General features: G+C 34.6%; 2 protein-coding genes across 2 annotated transcripts; one reads left to right on the plus strand and one right to left on the minus strand.

Annotated features, from left to right (window-relative positions):
• Nucleotides 1-5,268: 5,268 nt before the first annotated feature.
• LOC145597232 (ankyrin repeat protein nuc-2-like) lies at nt 5,269-9,286 on the minus strand. Its single transcript, XM_081653380.1, has 12 exons — nt 9,265-9,286; nt 9,108-9,173; nt 8,745-8,918; nt 7,763-7,894; nt 7,432-7,571; nt 7,245-7,331; nt 6,935-7,060; nt 6,682-6,834; nt 6,474-6,575; nt 6,117-6,350; nt 5,768-5,847; nt 5,269-5,389 (listed from the first exon to the last, which is right to left on the minus strand). The coding sequence occupies exons 1-12, from the start codon at nt 9,284-9,286 to the stop codon at nt 5,269-5,271; spliced, it is 1,437 nt and encodes a 478-aa protein (XP_081509506.1).
• A 2,082-nt stretch (nt 9,287-11,368) lies between these two features.
• On the plus strand, nt 11,369-13,577 carry LOC145597233 (F-box protein SKIP23-like). The gene is made up of 2 exons (XM_081653381.1): nt 11,369-11,418; nt 12,212-13,577. The coding sequence occupies exons 1-2, from the start codon at nt 11,369-11,371 to the stop codon at nt 13,575-13,577; spliced, it is 1,416 nt and encodes a 471-aa protein (XP_081509507.1).
• Nucleotides 13,578-23,273: the final 9,696 nt, after the last annotated feature.

The following is a 23,273-nucleotide window of genomic DNA, read 5'->3' on the forward strand; positions in this document are numbered from 1 at the left end:
TGCCAAGATGTTTACCATGGTCCCTAATACCCTCCGGGAGCCCATTTGGGTGAATAAAACCATCCAATTTGCCTTTAAATAGTCAATTTACCCGATTACAACTTGCACTGATTTCATAAAATCAAGCTACACCACGGACATTTATGACAACATATAATGGTCATATATGGTTTTAAACGGCATTATATGCCCCTGAGATGTATCCCCTAGGATCTCAACAATTTTCGCCACCGGGACCCGTAACCTCCAAAATTTCTCAAAAAGCGTGGATAATAACCTTCAATTTTGGAATTTTTTGACCTTTTATCGTCCCCAAATAAAAATTGCCGAGATGTTTACCATGGTCCCTAATACCATCCAGGAGCCCATTTGGGTGGATAAAACTATCCAGTATGCCTTTAAACAGTCAATTTACCCGATTACAACTTGCACTGATTTCAAAAATCAAGCTATACCACAGACATTTATGACAACATATAATGGTCATATATGGTTCCAGGCGGCATTATATGACCCTGAGATGTATCCCCTAGGATCTCATCACTTTTCGCCACCGGGACTCGCAGCCTCCAAAATTCCTCAAAAAGCGTGGATAATAGTAGCCTTCAATTTTTGGAATTTTTAACCTTTTTTTGCCCGGAAATAAAAATTGCCGAGATGTTTACCATGGTCCCTTATATCCTCCGAGAGCTCATTTGGGTGGATAAACCATCCAATTTGCCTTTAAACAGTCAATTTACCCGATTACAACTTGCGTTGATTTCATAAAATCAAGCTACACCACGGACATTTATGACAACATATAATGGTCATATATGGTTCCAAACGGCTTTATATGACCCTGAGATGTATCCCCTAGGATCTCAACACTTTTCGACACCAAGACCCGTAACCTCCAAAATCCCTCAAAAAGCATGGATAATAGTCTTCAATTTTGACAATTTTTGACTTTTTTTGGGCCGGAAATAAAAATTGCCGAAATGATTACCATGGACCCTAATACCCTATGGGAGCCCATTTGGGTGGATAAAACCATCCAATTTGCCTTTAAACAGTCAATTTACCCGATGTATTATTCCTAAATAAGGGACATTTATGACAACATATAATGATCATATATGGTTCCAAACGACATTATATGACATCAAGATGTATCCCCTAATATCTCGAGATTTTTCGACACCGATCGAGTCCCAAAACCTCCAAAATTGGCCTAAAAACGTGTATTATAGGCTTCAATTTTGTCATTTTTTGACGTTTTTAGATCCGAAAACAAAAAACTGTCGAGAAGCTACCTATAGACCCTAATACCCTTTGGGAGTTCAACTGGGCGGGTTGGCGGAATCATTCAAATTGTCTTGAAGTATCTAAATTATCCGTTTTCGTATACGCCACTTGTATTGGCTATAAGCTTTTACGGGATCTTTATGTAGCCGACTTATGGTCATGTATGGGTCCAAACAATATTATATGATCCTAGAATGCATCCCGTGAAGTTTTGTGAATTTCTAACACTAAGCCTCGACACATCCTAAATTGCTCCGATTTCGTGTATTATAGCCTTCAAATTTAGCTTCTGCACATCATTTTTTCACCCAGCAAGATTATGCATTTAGGTACTTCTATAGGTTACGAAAGGGCCTTTGGAGTCATGGTAGTGCCTGGAACCATCTCACTCATCCTTAATCATCATGTCTTAAAGCAAAGACGACATACCCTCAAACAACAAAACTAAGTGTTTGTATGCGTTGTCCTTGAGTGCACATGCCACACGCCCCCCTTGCACCATCCAACACCCCAACACTTAGCTTTGTGACTTGTCTCAATCCAGTACTTAACATTTTTTAGCATATAACAAGCTCCACTAACCTCGTTTTTCAAAATATAGGTGTTTTTATTTACGGAATAGAGGGGAGTGACGAATCGAAGCGACATAGACTCGTATTATACTTTAAAGACATCACTATTGAGTATTGACAAGTCACATCATATAATGACATCACATCATTGTATATAGAATTACATAATGCGACATTATTATATTTTTATAACATCATTAAATTCATATGACATCATTATAGTCAAGTCACATCACTTCATTATACTTTTATGACATCATTATAATCAAGCCACAGCACATCATTATACTTAATTATATGACATCATTATATTTTAAAATTTCATGAATATCAAAATAGAAACAAATTTCATTCTTGGTACTTTATAGACATCTTTATCGGTGTATGTGTTATGGTTTCAAACCACCTTATACAACCCCATGAGTCACCTCATGCATTCAGTTCATTTTATGAAAAAATGTCAAAAATTGACTCGAAATCGTGTATTATAGCCTTCAATTTTGGACAATTTTTCACTTATTTGGACCCGAAAATAAAAATTGCCGAGATGCTTCCCATCGACCCTAGTACTCCACGGGAGTCCATTTGGGTGGGTAAAACACTAAAACTATCCAATATTCCTTTAATTTTCCTTTAAACTGTTAATGACCCGTTTATAACTTCCACCAATTTCATAAACTCAAGGCTACAACAAACATTTATGACAACATATAATGATCATATATGGTTCCAAACGACATTATATGACCTCAAGTTGTATCCCCTAGTATTTCGAGACTTTTCGACACCGAGTCCCGAAACCTCCGAAATTGGCCAAAAAACATTTACATTTTGTCAATTTTTGACTTTTTTTGACCCTGAAACAAAAATTGTCGAGAAGCTACCCTAGACCCTAATATCCTCCGGGAGTCCAATCGAGTGGGTGAAACCATCGAGTTTGCCTTTAAGCATCCAATTTATCCGTTTTCGTACGCGCCTCTTGTATTGGTTATTACCTTTCACAGGGCCTTTATGTAGCCGACTTATGGTCGTATATGGGTCCAAACAACATTATATGACCCCGGGATGATCCCGTGGAGTTTCGTGAATTTCCGACCCTGAGTCTTGACACCTCCTAAATTTCTCCGATTTCGTGTATTAGCCTTCAAATATAGCTTCCATACATCATTTTTTCACGCAGCAAGATTATGCATTTAGGTACTTCCATGGGTTCCCAAAAGGTCTTGAGTGTCATGGTTAGTGCCTGGAACCATCTCATTCATCCTTAATCATAATCATGTCTTAAGGCAAAGACTACATACCCTCAAACGAGAAAACTAACTTTTTGTATGCCTTTTCCTTGGGTGCACATGTGTTGTGCACATGCCATACGATCCCTTGCACCATCCAACACTCCAAAACTTAGCTTTGTGACTTGTCTTAATCCCGTACTTAGCATTTTTTTTAGCATATAACAAACACCGCTAACCTCATTTTATAAAATATAAGTGTTTTTACGGAATATGTTGGGGGGGGGGGGGGGAGGAGGGGGGCAAATGGAAGAAATTTCAGCGGATCGTGGTAGCAAGGCTACTTTGCCACTTACAATACCCCATCGCGTATTTAAGTTGTCTCCGGAAAATTCAACCCGCCGCTATAATAGTTGCTATAATTCAAGCTAATTTGCTTGGTTTAACTAGCTAGTTAGTGAATTACAGCGACTCTAATAATGGTTGCTATTGGGGGTGTCACTTGCAATTTATATAACTTCCCTTAGCTAATAGCCAAACCACTTGTCGATATCTCACTAGCAATATTGTCAGAATATTTAGAACTTACTCATATATACTCCGATATATGTGAGATATGGTAATCTTTTATGATACAATTTTTACGAAAGGAATCGGTCAAACACCTTATTATAAGAAGATTCATATATAGAGTATTTAGACAATTTACTCGTCAAGGATAATTTTTTTTGGTAATCTGCCATCTTAAAAATAGAGTTGATGAAATTGATATTTGATCTCAACGTAATAATCACAAGTTTATCTTAGGCTTTACGTCATTTGTGCACGCCCATCCCTTTTCTTGCCTCCTTTGGATATTTAATCTAAACTAAATTTACAAAACAAAAACATTATAAATTTTAGAAGCCACACCGGATCTATCATAGCTTTGCTTAATTAGCTAGCTAGATAGCCTCCTGAAATCGAACATTAGAATATATACAATAATGGCTTCTTTCAACAAACACTCGAAGAATTTGACACTAGCGTTTTCTCTCCTTTGCCTAGTCGCTTTCACACATGCTGCGGACAATGATAGACTAATCAAATCAATGTGTGGTGCAACAGACGCCCCAAATGCATGCATTAGCTGCGTATCGGGCAGTAGCAAAGATGCTATAGTCGCCAAAGATGTCATCCAACAAATGCTCGAATGCTTGATAATTGATGCTACACGGCTCAAGAAAGACGTGGATAGGATTATCATTACCTCATAACCTAGCAGCTCCAATACTACAATAGCAGCCCTAGTAAAAAGTCAGCCTTATATTGGTGGTCTTATAGCTGCAGCTCAAAAAGGGCAAAACCTTGTTGGTTTGGGGAAATTTGGTGATGCTAAGATTACAATGAAATACGATATTTTTCACAATATTCATCATATTAATTTCTACTTTCGTTCATCTACAAATATTACACCTCCTCCTGTCGTCTTTTCTGGGATGTTTCAAGTTGAAGCTGATTATAAGATCTCTAGTCAGTTGATTAATTCTATCAAGGGTTAAGTAGATAAGTTTATCGAGCAGTTAACAATATAGGTACTATTGTTGATATAAGCTAATTATATGTAACTGAATAATTGGACTGATATATATATGGAAGTAAAAAAAAATACTGCTTCTATTATAGGAATTATATTATCCTATATCTAATCTAAGGCATTGTTTTGTTCATCGGCTTTACTTGAATATATTTTTTGAACTTGTATTATTTTATATGTTAATTAAAACTTTTAAACGTCAACCACCAAAGTCAAAATGTAATCATAGAAGGAAGAAAGATCAGGGGTATACTAATTCCAATTGAATTGTATTGCTTTAGTTGGTGTTACAGTGTAACAGCTAGTGTAAACCTAATTAAGAGTCCAAACATGAACTTAACGCGTGACAAAGATCAAACTAGACACATTATTATTGCAAGATAGAGAAAAGAAAGTGCTACAAACTTGGATCAAAATAAGCGCAGCAACCACACTGCAGTAGTACAGCTACCTATAAACATTATATTGACTCTGAACTATGGAGTACTCAAAAGAGTGTTATCTTGGTTAGCTTGCTGATTACACGTCTAGTCGACTACTACGACACACTGAACACTAAAGATTATTACCTTCAAGTAAATCGGAGAATATTCTTCTACTAAATCTAATAAAGGGAGGAAATGTATTCTCCATAAAGTTCATCGTGTGGATCTTGGTCATATTGAGATGGTAACCCGTGGTTCTTCCTGTACATTTCTACTGCTTGGACATCCAATATAGCCTCCCTGTAATACCAGTTTAAGAGAAAATAAATTCACTAAGGTGAATATGATTGATTGGTGACAATAGCATAATCATCAATGAATGCATGATATCTCATAAAACTAGTATTCATATTAACTGCAATTTTGTTGCATGTGTTACTTGTATAGATTTGTAAATTTTGGCTCTCCTTTGTTTAGCTAAAAAGATCAAGACATACTTTTTCTGTAACATTGGATTTCCTAGAATATATGAAACCGAGGCATGGCCTAGCTAGGAGCATCCCTCGAACTCCATGGACCATGGTTATGGGATCGAATCCTTGGTATACCCCAATGTCAATCCCTTAACGAAATTTTCCTCTATACTAATGCTGATGAGATGATAAGTAGATTGCTTACCTATATGCATCTTGGAGCTCCTTGTTCTCGGGATCCAGTTGGAGAGCAATCTTATATTCCTTTTTCGCACTTTCATAATCCTGCACAAGCACAATATAATCATCTCATCAATTAGATTCCAAGCCAACATACCTTTTTAGCCATTTATTGTCACCCAAAACAGAAAAGTTATGAATGAACGATTTAAACTATAAGACCTTTGGATACCAAAGTTAACCAATGTGACTTTTCCAATGAAAATCTTACAAAACAGTATTACCAAAGCATTATATCGGATTCAAATAAAACAAAGATTAATTTTAATCAAGGTGTTTTAAATACAAGTAAACAGGAAAAACAAAAATATTACTCTGTAGTCAGTAACAGGGGTGAGAAATCGTGCTACATAGTACATACAACGTTTTATCCTTACATTTAACAGACCGAAGGCCACCCCAGCCCGGTAATGTGCCTTTGGCCAATCATTCCTCAGCTCGATGCAGGCCAAGGCATCACGGAGTGCATGACCACCTTCCTCCAATTTAGCCCAGCAAAGACTTCTGTTGGATAACATTGCTGCATTTGTTGGCCTCAAAATTATTGCCTATATTTTATCACATCATTGTTCAGTATTTGACATATTTCATTCCCAACAACTGCAGAAGCGACAAGATTACATTGCTCCAATAGGCTGAAGACTAATACATGAATGCAAGTTAACGCTCACCTCGCTATACCAGCCAGCTGCTTCCAGATACTGTCCCCTTTTGACAGCTTCTGCACCCTTTGCTTTGGCTTCATAAAACTTCTTTTCATTTAAGAGTGCTTGCTACCAGTTATGCAAATTCCGTTAGCCAAAACCAATTAAGCTAAGGTAAATCAAACCAGATCAAATGTTTTTATAATAATTCAAGAGATTTATTTCTTGTGTCTACCTTTTTGTGTGCTTCATCAGAATTGATGTACTCTATAATTCCACGCACACTCCAATCAGGGATACTTGGAATTGGAGTAGTTTTCGGTAAGAGAGCCATTACATCAGCATGATTGCCGAGTTTTGCAGCAATTAGTATTGGAGTAATATCATACTTAAAGAGCAAATAAAGCATGTCAGAATTTCAATAAAAACAAGTTTGTGGAAGCAGCCAAAGAGGCATCTAAGTAGTTGAAGATCAATTTAGCACTCACAAAGTTGGGAACATCAGGGTTAGCCCCAAGACGAAGCAAGCATTTGATTATTTCAGTTTGTCCTTCAGAGGCTGCCAAAATTAAAGGAGTCATACCTTGTGAAACGACATTCGGATCAGCTCCCCACTACACAAAGTTTGATGATTAATCAGCTAAGGAAGAAGATGAAGAAATGACAATAGAGAAACAAAAAGCAGGCATTAAAAGGAAACGAATCAAGCTATATCCTTCTTGGAATGATATCATCGTATCCACCCAAAAGTTCATATGCTAGACAAGGAATAACATAGATGACAGTGGAGCATAATACCTCAATCAATAACCTTGCACAAAGTTTGGACTTTGCATAAATGGCAGACATTAGTGGGGGTAATGCATTAGCACAAGCTAAATTAGGCTGCATTAAACGGGAGAAACAATGAGATGATATGACATAATATCAACACATTGAGAATCAAAGAGCCTCTATTAAGTTAAGGGGAAGAGAACAAATGTACATTAGCCTTATTTTCGAGCAAAAACTCAACAGCGTCACTCATGCCATGAGCCGCAGCAGCCTGCAGTGGTATTCCTACACGAGACTGTACATCCACTTGTGCACCTTTTGAGATCAGCAAACACAACAGATTTGTTCGTCCTGCAAACACATCACACAAAATTTGTGCATCAAATCTTAGCAGGAAAAGAGGCCCAAAATACAAGATGGGATTATTTAATCCAACAAACTAACAGCAAGCAAGCTAAGAATTGCACCATGTCACTTAAATTACCACACATATGCACTAAATTTATTGAAGAACATGCTGTGATAGTATATAAATGTAGTACCTCTTTTTGCAGCATAATGTAATGGGGTAAATCCCTTGCCCGTGGTGATATTACAGTTTGCTCCGTGATCAAGGAGATAGGCAGATGTGGCATAATCCTCCTCCAAAGTAGAAATATGTAATGGGGTATCTCCTGTAATATAGACCATGTAACTAATCGCAAATCAATATATAAATGAATACTCCCTACTATAAATTGTGTGAACTATTAAACATGAAGCATTGATTATCTCAGTTTATCCTTACAGATTGTTTTACACAATTCTTATACTACCTCCGGTCCAAGTTAGTTGCAACTTTGGGGTATTATTTGTGAGATATAAAATATTCCAAAGTTGCAACTAACTTGGACCGGAGGTAGTACAAAACATTACATGACATGATCTGAAACCCACAAACTTAACAACAACAGTATTTCATCCAGAAATCCAAAGTAAGCAAACTGATTCATAAACCAACTCCATTACACGAGGCATTACATATTAATTGAGTCCTAATAGGGAAACACACAAGATAGTGACAGAAAAGAGGTCTAAGATTGAATTGTATACTACTACACCTAAGGCAACTGTCTAAAAACAATTTATAATCTTTTATTTTGATTAAGACCTCTTTTACATACAACATCATAAACAACTAATCACACACAAATCACGAAAAATGCCAATATCCATAAGATTAGTTCTACAAAGAGATGTCAGGAAGAATAATACAAACACCCAACTTATGCTCTCAAGTCCTTTAAATAATGCAACAATTGAAGTATCATGTAGCTCAACACACAATTTTAACCATTAATATCTACAAACTTCAATTAAAATCAAAATCCCACATCAACTATATTTTCCCTCCAAATAGTAAAGCGTGAATAATAAAACAATAACAAGAACATCAACTCATAAAACATAACAATTAAAAACTAAAATTGAAGTAACAAAGAAAATGTTGCTATTATTATCCAAAGAATATTAAGTAGAAAATACCATTGACATCTTGTTCATTAACATTGAAGTTAAGTTGTTCAACAAGAAACTTGCATACATCAAGATTGCTTCTTGCCGCAGCAGTAAGAAGGGCATTCCTACCAAAAGTATCATCCCTAACATCCTCCAAAGCTTTTCCAATTCCACCGCCATTATCAAATTCATTTACAACCTCTGTTTCTCCCCCCAAAAAAAAAAACAAAAAAAGGGGTTAAAATAAGGGTTTTATTAATTTCGGAAATTAACGATGATATAAAGAAGAAAACATAAAAATAAAATGAACCCAGTAAAGATGAGACTGAAAAACATAAACCCTTTTGATAATTTAACAAATTATTAAGAAAAGTTAGAAGAATTAATTACTCATGAGATATTGAAGGTCCCCTGCAAAAGCAGCAGATATTATACGCTGCTTGGTTTTATGATCAACTGCACCCAAATAATATTAAAATTCAGTGACAATTTATACACAAAAAAATTAAAAATGAAAAAGAAAAAGAGTGAAAGATGAAAAAGTTACAAGGAGAAAATGAAGAAGCCATTGTTGATGAGACTTGAAAGAGACTGACTGAGAGAGTACTCCGACTGTGGGAGGAAAACCCGCTAAATGTTGTGGACTTATGGTAGGTTTATTGCTTTTCCTTATTTATTTCTGAACCAATTTATATTGAGGGAGCCCCAGTTAATCTCGGAGATTAACATTTCAGTTTATCTCCCCGGTTTTCAATCACTTAATCACTTTTGAATACACCCGGTTTTCAGTAATTTACGGTATTTCGAGATCACTTTTGTCAAATTTAGTGTCACTTTTATCAATTTAGTATCACTTTTGTCAAATTTATCAATGAAGCATAAATAACTCTTATACATGTCAGATTAACTTTTGTGCGTTTTAGTGTAACTTTTGCGCCTTTTATAGTCACTTTATAACGGATGTTCAGTAATTTACTGAACATCCGTTTTATTTAAAAGTTTGTGTTTACCTTTATGGTTATTATTCGGAAAATCCAAGAGATAAACCAATTTTTGGTGTTTTTTATTTTTTAGATGACACGAAAATAAATGCATTTGCGTCTAAAAAGATAAATGTCAACGTTTTTGGAGCTGAGCAAACATAAAAAAAAATATATATATATAATAAAAAAGAGTAAAAAAGTAGAGTATTTTTTTACTTATGAACTTGTGGTAAATGTTAATCAAAACTAGGAGTAATTGTTCTTTCAAAAAAGAAAAAAAATAGGAGTAATTGTTTGGAAAAAAAAAAAAAAAAAAAAAAAGAAGAGTAATTTTTTTATTATGGACTTGTGTAAATGTTAATTACTACCCTAAAAATGACTCTTAAAAATGGATTGTAAATCTTAATAGGAGAGGTAGTTTGGGATTTCATAGTTAAAAAGCTCAACCAAACAAATATGGGTCTGTTAACATTTACTTAATTTCAGTTCAATTCAGCTTCAATCAGTTCAGCTCCTAACTTCCCTTTCTCATAAAATATTCATTTTAGTTCAGTTCAGCTCGGTTTAGTAAATGTGAACAGGCCTTATATAGTATATACAAAGTTTATGAATTAGATTCCAATTTCTTTCCAACCAAATACTCAAGAGTAACCCTTAGATAAATACTGAGTAATCCTTAAATGATCTAAGTCATCTAACCAAATAACCCTTAAAAGGTGTGCTACCCTCTGACAATACAAGTTTATCACGGTGATAAACAAAATTGAATTAGATTCCAGTTTTTTTCCAACCACATAACCTACCTTAAAATCTTAAATGATCTAACCAAGTAACCCTTAAAAGGTGTGTTACCATCCATCGATACAAGTTTATCCAGTGATAAATTTTCATATACCTTCCTCTGTTTTTTTTTTTTTTTTTTTTTGGCAACTTTAGGGTATATACTATATTTGTGAGATATAAAATATTCTAAAGTTGTAAAAAATATGAAATGGGTATAGTATAAATAAAACCTTTTTTTATTAAATGAGGTTCTACTTTGGAGGGATTTTTTGTTTTTTATTATTATTTTTTTTTTTTTTGGTTTGGTGAAAGAGAGTGGAGGGATTTTTGTTCATCTACTTCACTAACTATTTTATAGTTTGAAAATTTAGTGTATTAATTATCCAATTTTAACTACTTCACTAACTATCAAAAGGGAAGGGGACGGAGGGAGCAATAAATTTGTAATTGTGACTATATGATAAATTTATTAATGAGAGTATGAGACTAGTCTAGTCAATTAATATTTAAGGTTGACTCATAAACTTGTTATTAGAATTAGGGATTTTATTTTTGGAAGATATACTTATATGTATACAAGGAAACAAAAAAATATACTTGTAAATAATTAACACTATACTTAATTTGGTAAAGTTTCCTAAAATAAAATTATAGTAGTATTCCGTACATATCAGATGATGTGAAAATTTATTTTTTTCACAACCCTTATTTTATTTATTCCTTTTGCTTTCAATTCCCATCCCACCTCGGATTTGTAGAACAATTTTTTATTTATACGTTTATTCATCGAGAAAACAAATAGAAAAATTATTTGAGAAACTCGTTCAGAATCATACATCAACTTGATAGAAAGGCGATCTCTTATTTTAATCAAAGAGATCACAGATGCCGTCTTTGAAAGGTGATCTCGCAGGAGAAGTTACATTCAATCTCAGGTATGGAATTAATTTTTTATTTAAATTTCATTATTCAAGTTTTTTGATTAATTATGTTTTATTATATTTGGTTTCAATTTCATACTTGATAATAGTAAATCTTTATTCAATTTTAAAGTAAATTGATGTTTTATAGTTTGATTTCATTTCAAAAAAAACTTTGAAATTACTTTGATGAAAATATTTTCTCATGATTGTTTTTCCTCTCTAAAAATAATCCTACCTAATACTGAGTAATAATTTTTAGGAAATTCTACTTTTGTGTGTATTTTTTTCAATTAATTTTTGATGAGGTTAAACCTTGGTTGTTTTGTGTTGAGTTCATGATTTTTGTATATATGTAGGGAGATGAAATCTCTTAGTGAAATTGCATTCGTTGTTTAATTTCTAGGGAGATGATATATTTTGTATGCTGATGAAATTTTAGATTGATTTCATAAATAGGAGTGCTTGTTGTGTGTGCTTGTTGCAGAGAAAGTAAAAAAAAAAAAGTTAAAAAAAAAATAAATAATAATAATAATAATAATAAAATAGAATTATATGTTTTTTTTTGGTGTTTAGAGAGCCACAAGGGCGGGGATGAGAATCGATCCCAAGATCTCCTGGAACCGGGAGAGAAGCTCTAACTACTTGAGCTATTATATGTGGCAGACTAGAAATTATTGATAGTTATAGATTTGTTCAAGTATTTAATTTCTAAAGCTGAATATAATTTTATAGTTATAGTTGGAGGGCAGTCCAATATAATAGTCATAGTGAGCATTAATTTGTTTTGTATTGGAATTTGTTACAGGAAAAAAGGTGGAATGAAAGTAAATTGGGCAGAACTCCCGGCAGAGTTGCTGGTTAAAATAATTGAGGATTACTTGGATTCAGTAGATGACTATGTAGTGTTTTCTAGTGTGTGTAGTTCATGGCGCAAAGCAACTTGGATGTATGATTTCGACAAACTTAAGCTAGCCTGGGCTCGTCAAATGCCATGGCTCATGCTAACCGATGGCAATGAGGATAACTTGATTACCGAGGATGAGCTTAATACGATAGTTAGTTATCAAGTTCCCGGAGAATTAGACAATGAAGATGATAATGTAGGCGACAAAAAGATTATTGATATTGATAATAATAATAATCTCTTTAGAAGAAGTGTGTTGAATCTAAAGCAAGGCAAGTTTTACAATTTGAATTGCCCTCAAGGGTATGGAAGGACTTGTTGGGGTTCGGGTCATGGTTGGATAGTAACTAATGGCCTCGACGATCATAACATGTATCTCTTTAACCCTTTGACAAAGGCGCAACTCAATCTCCCTAGTCGTCTAACATTGCCCTACATGTGGAAATGTTCCAACCAAATGCGGCGTAGTCTTTCAATTACTAAAGCAATAGTTGTCAAGGTGCCAAGTGATGATGTCTATGGTAGTCATGAGACTTTACTAGTGTTTCTAATATATGATAACTACTCTAAAATCGCAGTTGCTAATCCAGGGGATACGCGGTGGAGACAACTCAAGAAGTCAAGAACCATGTACGCACCAACGGATGTTGTATATCATAGGGATCATGATGGTGCTGGTAAGGGTGGACTTGTTTTTTTGGATAATTATGGAAATCTTGCGTATTGTGACCTTCTTGATCTTCAAAATGAGGAACCTCCTGCATTAGAAGGCTATCGATGTGAGCTTAAGTTTATATATCAGGATTCATGCAATAAAGATCCTTACTTTGTTGATCACGTGACCTACATAGTTAGTTCAGGCGAGGATATTCTCATGGTTTTAAGGATATTTGATGTAGTGGATGACGAAGGTAACTCACTTAGAGATGATATGGATGGTTACAAGACTGTCGATTTTAAGGTCTACAAGTTTCATTTTCATGACAAGAGTTGGGAGGAGTTGCATGATTTGCAAGGCGTTTCACTCTTTGTGGGTAACAATTCGACCATGTGTGTTCGTGCAACTGATCAATTGGGTTGCGAACATAATTGCATTTACTTTACCGATGATTTTAGAAAGGGTTATTTTACCACCAAAGATAGACTTGGAGGACATGATATGGGCGTCTTTCATATGGATGATAAGATAATTCGTCCGCTAGATGTGGGAAACAACCATATAAGATCTTTCTATTGTTGTCCATTATGGTTTATTTCCACTATTTAACTTTTTATTTTTTAGAAAACAAATTGAGTAAACTATTTAAATTTATATGGTTGTAATTATATGTCTAATAATATTATTCTACATGGAGTATTCTCTCTATAATACGGCCTCCATTAATAATCATATGCAATTTTGAATTTTTTATATCTCACAAATATAATTACACAAAATAATTAACCAAGGTATGTAGTACTTTTTTGGGGGGTTGATTCCCTTTGAAATTGCTTGTTTAAGGTTGGCTTAAAAAGAAAAGCGTACATGTTGTTGGGGATTTTCTAGTAAACAAGGGTCACAAAGAATGGGAATGAAATTATTGGAAAAATCTTCGAGGCGTGAACGGGATCACTTTCCCAAAACTATAATTCCGACCCTTTAATACAATTGGATATAACGGAAATTACTCAGGAGATACAACAAAGAACAATTACTACCACTTGTAGGATGATAGCAATTCAATGTATAAAAGTGTTTGTGATTTTGTGAAAATGAACAACTGATAATAACTCTCTATGCCAAATTGATAAGATATAAATTATATTGCATCTCTCAACCTCCATTCATCATATGAGAAGTTTCTCATATATATTAGATAGTAGTATGTCATTACATTTTCCAAATGTAACAATGCATTAAGTCATGCATTGAACAATGTATTAAGACATACATTAAGAAACAGTGCATTAACAGCCAGATGTTATCCAAAGATATGAAACGGAAGCAATGCATTAAAACTTGTCTTAAACAATGTATTAAGACAAGCATTAAACAATGCATTAATCATCAATTGATACATAAAATATAATGCATCAAGAAACTACCATACTAATGCAAGAGAAATCGAAACCGAATTCCTTTCTCTTAATTAGTTGTATAATACTATCTTAATCATATGTTGTCTAAGTCATGATACCTTAACCAAATGACTTAAACTTAACATAGTATGAATAATATCAACTAAATACTCTTGTTAAGATATATATGTATATATATTCAGTTATCCATCCTGCTGTTAGTAAATCCAAGAGACAACATATAATCAGCAAAACGCTTATACCAAGCCCGAGGTGCCTGCTTAAGTCCGTAAGGAGACTTACGCAAAAGACAAACATAATCTGGATGATCCTTGTCCCTGTAACCAATTGGTTGATGCATATAAACTGTACGTTTCCTGCAACTCACCATGCAAGAAGGCATTTTTGACATCCAACTGATGGATAGGCCATGCCTTCGATAAAGAAAGGCTAAGAACAGTGCGGATGGTAGCCGGTTTGACAACCGGACTAAATGTCTCACCACAATCAATGCCAACCTGTTGAGTTTTGCCATCACCTACAAGACGGGCTTTGTGCCTCTCAAAATCACCGTTAGACTTGACTTTATGAGTAAAAATCCACATAGAACGAATAACATTCATATTAGGTGGACGGGGCACCAACTCCCACGTCTTATTTTTATAAGAGCACTAAATTCATCATCCATGGCCATTTTCCAATTAGGATCACGTAAAGCCGCGACCGGATTACGAGGTAAAGGAGACCTCGTGACAGCAACATTGGAAAAATACTTTTTATTTGGCTTAACAATGCCATTCTTGTTAAGATATATATGTATATATATTCTGTTATTGTATTTTGAAAGAGTTTTTGGAATATTGTCCTCCCGGGATTTCATTCACTGACTTCCCAATATATACAAGATTGTCGCATAATTCTAGCCATAATACAAGGCATATATTTAGGAACTAATTACAATCATATCAATCTAAATATATGCTTAGCTAAAAATACAATAACAGAATATATATTTTTTTTGAGAATTAGGATGCATTAATTAAACAATAGTAGCATTACAGTTTAGGATCGCTGGGACATCACCGGGTAAAGAGTTATTAGTGTTACTACTATAATTAGAAATGTCTTTCTGGAAAACATCAGTACACACATCTGGTGGTTGATATAAAATACAAATTTCATTCAATTGATCCAAAACCCTTGCATCCTTAGCCAGAACATCTACTACACTGTTGCTTTCCCTTTTCTCAAAGTGCATATCCTGATGGAGCTCCATTTTCAGGTCCCTGCAATTTTTGAGAATTACAGGTACATTAGAGACACAATCAGATGAGTTGACTTCCATTACAGCCCTTTTTGCATCAGAACAGATGGTTACATTGCTCCAACCCCTGTCCTTGACTAGTCTCAAGGCTATCTCTATAGCCTTTAATGCTGCATCATGGCTAGAAGGTAAGAACCCTTTCTAGGTTCGACCTTCAATCCACTCACCCACGCTGTTCCTACACACCACAGCACAGCCTGACTCTTTTGTAGTGTGAAGGAATGAAGCGTCACAGTTGATTTTCAAGAAGTTGGGAGGGGGAGGAGACCAGTGATGAGGAATGGGCTCTAGACTTTCATTATTATACTCCAAAGAGAAGTAAAATTCTGAAGCAGCCCAAATACACTGGTTGATTGAAGAGAAGACAGGGGTGTTTGAATTAGAGATAGACCAAGCATTACGCCTGAGCCAAATATTCCATAAAGCAAAACAAAATAGCACATTCCAAGGAATAGACCATCTGGTGAGGATTTTAGATTTCAGATTACATTCAAGCCAAGAATTCCAGTCAACATGGTTAGCCATATGTCTTGTAGAATCTAATAGATTCCAAAACTCTTTAGCTCTTACGCAATGAATGAACAAGTTAGCGTAATTTTCATTCTGATCAGGACAGAAAGCACAAGTTGGGGGGATAGATTGAATTCTTTTGTGAAGGTTCTTTCTATGAGGGATACGATCCCAGGCTAAAAGCCACAAGAAAGATTTTATTTTTGGGTAAGTTTGAGCTCTCCAGATTAGCTCCCGGTTAAAGGCAGGGGCAGATGTGCTTTTCTGACTTTGAATGGTCAATTTGGCTTTCTTGGAGTCAAACTTGCCTTTATAAGACCAAGTTGAGAAATGGGAATCTTGCTGAGAAGAGAGAAGGAGATTGAGCTGATGAAATCAAACAGGTTTTCAGGGATTTGGAAGGAAAGGATCAACTCTGTTTGGGCTCTAGAAGAGTGTTTAATGACTGAAAGAGAGAGGGTTGTTGCATGAAGATTGATTGGGCCTATCAGATAATGTCTGAGAGGTAAATTGAGCAACCAATTATCCTCCCAGATGTAAATAACAGACCCATCTCCTACATCCCAGACTATGCTCTTTTGGAAGTGAGGCCAAGCCATCCCTACACCTTTCCAAATCAGGGAGCCTTTATTGAACGGGGTTGGATTTGGCTTGTTTTCAATGTAAATTTCCCTAAGAAATTGGGCTGCCCACCCTTTTTTATTGTAAATAGACCAGCACAAATTTGATAAAGAAATAAGATTGAGATGTTCATGATTTACAAAGCCCAACCCTCCCTTTTCTTTTGGATTGCAGACCTTCTCCCAAGACACCCAAGTGATTTTTTTTGAGTCAGTAGTGCTCCCCCAAAGGAAGTTAGAGCAAATGGAGTCTAACTTTTTATTCAAAAATTGGGGAATCCAGATAGAATGCATGAAATGCCTCGGTATAGATTGGAGGGTGCTTTGAATAAGGATCTGTTTTCCTGCTTTGGATAGGGTCTTTCTCTTCCACGAGGCAAGTCTAGCAACTATCTTATCAATCAAGAATTGGAGGTTTCTTTTGGAGGGTTTTTTGGTAGAAAGAGGGAAGCCCAAATATTTCCCTAGATCGGAAGTAGCGGTTATGTTAAGCTCTTGCTCAAATTCATCAATCATTGCTTGAGAGGTGTTAGGGGAGAACAAGATTGAGCTTTTTTGATCATTCATTTTTTGTCCCGAGATGCCAAAGAAATGGGAGAGGGTTTTTGCCATTGAATGGAGGGTTTTTTTTTGTTTGTTTGACCGAAGAAAAGTACATCATCCGCGAAGAGAAGGTGGGAGATGTTAGTTTTTCCACCTTTGAAATGAAAGGGGCTCCAATTTTTATCCTCACATTCTTTATGGATTAACCTCGAAAGGTATTCCATACAAATGATGAAAAGGTAAGGTGAAAGAGGGTCCCCTTGGCGCAACCCTCTAGATGGGGTGAAAGAGGTTGACAAATGGCCATTTATGAGGATAGAGGAAGAAACCGAAGAAACACAACTCATTATGAGATCAATTGTATCAAGGGAGAAATTAAAATAAAGGAGGCAATGTCTTATAAAAGGCCATTCAAGCCGATTATAAGCCTTTTCTAGATCGATTTTGAGAGCGAAGGTCCCTTTTCTACCCTTTCTCTTTTTCCCCATTGAATGGATTATTTCGGAGGCAATGATGAAATTGACATCCGTCCCTCTACCCGGAAGCTAGGAAGCTATATATATACATATATATATCTTAACAACTCTAAATTCTCCAACACATATTTATATTAAACGAAAAATGAATGTATTATTATCAATTCAACTTTTTCTAGCTCGAAATTGCACATCATCCCAAAGGCCTAAATCACTTATAACTAGCATCACAAAATATCAACCAACTTTACAATGTATACAACTGACATGATATGTGGAACATACTACAACGTTATTACAAGCTCGTACAATGAGCTAAAATGTATAAACCTAAAAGAAAAAACATTTATGTCTAAGCGTTCGCGGCAACTTCGTTAGCAGCAATCAGTTCATCATCATTATTACCCTTTCTCTCAAAGCCTACCAGCATAATAGGACCAAAAACTGGCAAAGACTTGGTGTAGAATGTGATTTTGTCCCCTTCCTTAAGGTTTTGACTTTCCATAAAGTCAAACCAACCCCCTCCTTCAATCCTATATTCTGGTTTTTTCATCTTTTGTTTCCTCACAAGCTCAATGCTCCAAATACCTTGCAAATCCAATTGATACATCAACAATGTTGCTCCATCATTGTAGGTTTGTCGAATACCCTTTGTCCAGCAGTTTCATGTGGAATTAGAAGAGACAATGGACTACCAATCACATCCTTATGTGTCAAAATTTTGCTAAACAACATAATCTTGTCTCCAATGACCCCACTATAGGGTGGTACTGTTGGCTTTGTTTTCAAGGCAATGATGTGTTGAACCAAACGAACTTCATCTACATGCAATAATTATATAAACTGTTAATTAATTGAGTTGCAAATCCTATGTAACTTAAATAAATGAAACAAATAAAAGCTACTCCTAAAAGTCCTAATATTAACGAGTTGATAGTACTCCTATGATATTAGCGTCAATTGAATTCCATTTTTTTTTTTTATAAAAAAAAAAAAACAACCTAATATTTAATTTTAGAAAGTTAAAAATATAGTACAAAAGTAACTAAGTAATTATTTATATATTCCTAGGAAGTCTCACTTTCCTTGTTTTTCTTTGTCAAATAAACAACCCTATTATATATATATATATATAATATTCATTGTTCAAGCACAATCAATCAAACCCAATATAGATTCAATAGCATAAATAAATCAAATATTACCTTCATTGACATCCATTTCGAAGAAAGAGATTCTTCTTCAAGTGAAAATATGTAATAATCGGGTGGGTATCTCCTACATAATAGACCATGAAATAATTAATCGCAAATTATTATCAACATATAAATAAATTCTCAATACGTTATAGTTGTGTGAACAATTATATATGAAGCATTTGATTATCTCAGCTTGTCCTTCAAATGCTTTAACAAATTCCTTAAACCTTATAAATTATTACATTGCAAATGCCTTTACATATTTAACGAAAACCCATTAAATCCAAGAAATGAATTTCAAACCCAATGATAATAGACCCATTAGTTCAATAAAATTGAATTTCAAAAAAAAAAAAAAAAAAACCATTGAAAAGCCAATTACAAAATATAACAAAAACCCATTAAAACCAACATATGAATTTCAAACCGGTCATTAATCTATTCAAATTGAACAAAAACTAATGCTAAATTTATTATACATGGAAATAACCCATTACTACTAAGTTCTCCGTACTAACTATGATGACGATAACTAATTACTACACTAAGTAATATCTATACCCATTACTACTAAACTAAGTACTAACCCTTTTTTTTTGGAGTAAACTATGTACTAACTTAAAAACAATACCCATTTTATGTTTAAACACAAACTATGATGATCATAATGACTAGAATTATTATACCCATTAATCGCAAATCATTATCAACATATAAATAAATTCTCAATACGTAATAGTTGTGTGAACCATTATATATGAAACATTTGATTATCTCAAACTTGCAATGACTACTACTTGGATCTTTGGCAGCATCACAAACTCGATCAAAAAACGAAATAAAGTTGCAATTAAAAAAATAAAAGCAAGAATGTTTTGTTTCTTGGAGGTTTCTTGAAAGCCAAAATTAATGCAAATTCATGGAGTATTAGCAAAAATTAGGTATTAATTAATTACCTTGTTGTTGACGATGGATTTGCTGCAAAAATACTCCAAATTATCGAATTCCTTTTGCGACGACTATCGAAAGCGAAAACGATGATTTTATTACGACCGTGATTGACGAAGAAACGCCCAAGCTTTCTTGATTATAAGTCTACCTGATGATTGGTAAGGAATTCAAGTTAATTGTTAAAGTTTACTAGAAAGCAAAGCAATTAAAAAAAAATATCATTAATGGTGGTTTAAGCATGCATATTCAGAAAATAAAAAGAAGTGGGCATTTCTTAACCTATGAAGAGCAAAAGCAGGGAAGATGCAAGATTTGTTTCTACTTTGATGAAGAAATAAAAGGGGCTACATTCCTTATTTATAAGCTACGGTGGAGAATAATCTTGTGGAAGAGGGGTAAGTTTGATAGCATTGTGAAGATGAAAGATAATAAAAGGCTTTATGGGATCATTATGGTTTGGAATTTGGGTCTGGTCGTCATTCGTCAAGCGTCATATTGAGCGGGAAGAATAAGAATTAAGGAAAAAGAAAAATATATAGGAAAATTTGTAATTCTTTAAAAAAAAAAAAAAAAAATTGTAATTATTGATCCCATCTTTTGGCGATTTATATTCATTAATCCCAATTATCGATTATTTTTAAATAATTCCGACTCTAGAGGGCGTCTTCTTTCGTTAGACCAATTCCGGTCAACGAAAGTCAATCACCTGTTATAAAGTTTAAAAAAATAAAATCAAAAAATGAAAAAATCCTCCCTTAGCACTGCACCACCAAGAATCCAACCACCCTCATCCCACGCACCCCCACCACCTCCTCCTTATCAGCCACCAAAAACCACCATCTCCCTCTCGAAAACCACCGAAACCCAGCTGAAAACCATCGAACCCCACCGAACCCCTTCCTATTCCCCCATGCAACCACTGAAAGCCCAAGCCCCCAGCCACCGAAACCCCAAATCGCAAATTCGAGAGAGTTTCACAAATTCAGGGGTGAGTTTAATTAGGTGGTGTCGAGAGTAAGGGAGGTGGTTTTAAGGGGTTTCGAGTGGAGGAAGAGGTTTCAAGGGTTTTCGAGTAGGTTTCGAGTGTCACTGGAAAACGAGAAACAGAGGGAGGGGGAGGGGGAATCAGCAGCGAAAGGGGAGGGGGAATCAGCGGCGAAAGGTGGAGAGGGATCCGCGACGAAGAGGGTGGTTGTTGGGATTCTACTGCAGGTGGCCGTAATTGGGAGGGGCTTTGGCTGGGTTTTTTTTTTTGTTTTTTTTTTTATCAATGAAATTGTGACATGTGGCATTAAAGGAAAAAAAAATAAAAATAAATAACCTTTTAAACAGGTCACCGGTAGATGCCCCCCAAAGTAGGAATTATTTAAAAATAATCGATAGTTGGGATTAATGAAAATAAATCGCCCAAAGTTGAGATTAATAATTACAAATTTTCCAAATATATATTAGGATCTATGCGCTGATACCATATAAGACTTTAGTAATTAAAGCTTTTGATGATATTTCCATTAAGCAAAGATGCCTTTTCACCAAAAAAAAAAAAATTAAGCAAAGATGCCTTTAAATAGGCTTACAAAAGACTACGACTAAGAAGCGATAAACACTACAAGAAAAAGGGTAATTAGCGACGGCCAAAGTAGTCTCAAATCCGTCGCAAAAATGGATTTGCGACGGATTTGCAACTACTTTGGTTAGTTGCCAAAGACCTCATCGCAAATCCATTTTTGCGACTAATTTTTGAACTGACGCAAATTTAGCGACAGATTTGCAAAGCCTTAGCAACTACCATTTAGCGACTAACTTTCAAATTTTAGCAACTAAATTATTGTCCGTCGTAATATATTTGCGACGGATTAGCAACTACAGGGATCAATGTTTTAAGACTACTTTCGCGACGGATTAGCGACTGCAAGACCAAACTTTTACGACTACGAGACTAAACTTTTGCGACTACGGAGACAAGTTTTATTTTGACGGATTTGCGACAATTGAGACTAATATTTTTTGCGACGGATTAGCAACTACATACGAGAACAAATTTTTGCGACTACAAAACTAATTATTTGTGACAGATTAGCGACTACTGAGACTATTGATTTTGCAACTAACAAATTAGTCTCTAAACCAAATTTGCAGTCGCTAAATATTTGCGATTAACTATCAATATTTGAGACCATAATTAAGGGACGACCAATATTAATCACAAAACAAAAAAGGTACCCACGCATAAATTCAAATAACCAAAAATGTTAATTTTATTCAAATATCCAAAATATCATCAATTTTGTATCAGTGTTTTAAAAAACAATATTCAAACCCATATGACTTATTGTTTCAAAAATCATCTCCCATGGCTAATTTTTCCTTCTTCCATGTAGCTTTTTGGCTTTATTCTTCCTTGTTATGGTTTTCTTCTGCCATCTTCTTTAATTCTTCAACTTGAGAGCTTAGTTAAGAAATCATGGAAGGAGTGGAAGATGATGTAGTAAGTTGAGAAGTAGGATCGCTCTTGTAGTACATTTGTGAAGAACTCCCTAAACCGTAGACTTTTCTTTTCTTTTGCCCACCTACAACCTCCAAGTAGACTTTGTCGGGGTTTATCTCAATTCCTTTGTTTTTATATTCCTAAAGTTTTTCCATATATTCTCCCTGCATTAAGATACATTAGTAACTATGATCTCAAATGTTAAAACTTAAAAAACTAAAAACATTTTTTAAATAAAATAGTTAAAATAAAAAATGCAACACTTATAGTAAAATAATCTTTATAAGCAAATATTAGTAAAAATTTTGACAGAGTATCCTTTGTAAATTGAAGAATTCCCTCCAATAGGGTATGGCTTCAAAATAAACCTGTTTCAATTCACATTATGCCATACCACATTAATCATTTGATTAATGCTGACCAATTATTCTCATCCTCCAACTCAATCACACAAACAAATTTTATATAGTCGACCTTCTAATCTCTCATACATTCATTTTCGATTCAATTTGTCCATGATCCTAACTATTAAACGACATTGTTAATCATACACACATATGTAATATAGTCTTCTTATATGTGTAATTTATTCTTATTATATATGTTATTTAGTACACAATTATATGTAGACCATGTGTTGAGGTATTAACATACAGATACATTCATCTTATCCAATTTCATGTGTTTTGTCAACTCTTTTAAGCATCCCATCTATTTTAAATAACATATTAAAGTTTGATATGATTATAAATTTATCATAAGTTATTAGGTGATAACAAGCTATTCCATCCACT

Source organism: Chenopodium album, chromosome 20 (assembly GCF_948465745.1).
Source record: "Chenopodium album chromosome 20, dcCheAlbu1.1, whole genome shotgun sequence".
In the NCBI taxonomy this organism is placed as follows: domain Eukaryota; kingdom Viridiplantae; phylum Streptophyta; class Magnoliopsida; order Caryophyllales; family Amaranthaceae; genus Chenopodium; species Chenopodium album.

Bases quoted from the DNA above. Each gene is read 5' to 3' on its own strand.
- LOC145597232 (XM_081653380.1), bottom strand. From the start codon at position 9,286: ATGGCTTCTTCATTTTCTCCTT. The intron at 9,174-9,264 runs GTAACTTTTTCA...ATTTGGGTGCAG, and splicing joins GGCTTCTTCATTTTCTCCTT to TTGATCATAAAACCAAGCAG. The intron at 6,351-6,473 runs GTGAGCGTTAAC...GATAAAATATAG, and splicing joins CAGCTGGCTGGTATAGCGAG to GCAATAATTTTGAGGCCAAC.
- LOC145597233 (XM_081653381.1), top strand. From the start codon at position 11,369: ATGCCGTCTTTGAAAGGTGATCTCGCAGGAGAAGTTACATTCAATCTC. The intron at 11,419-12,211 runs GTATGGAATTAA...AATTTGTTACAG, and splicing joins GAAGTTACATTCAATCTCAG to GAAAAAAGGTGGAATGAAAG.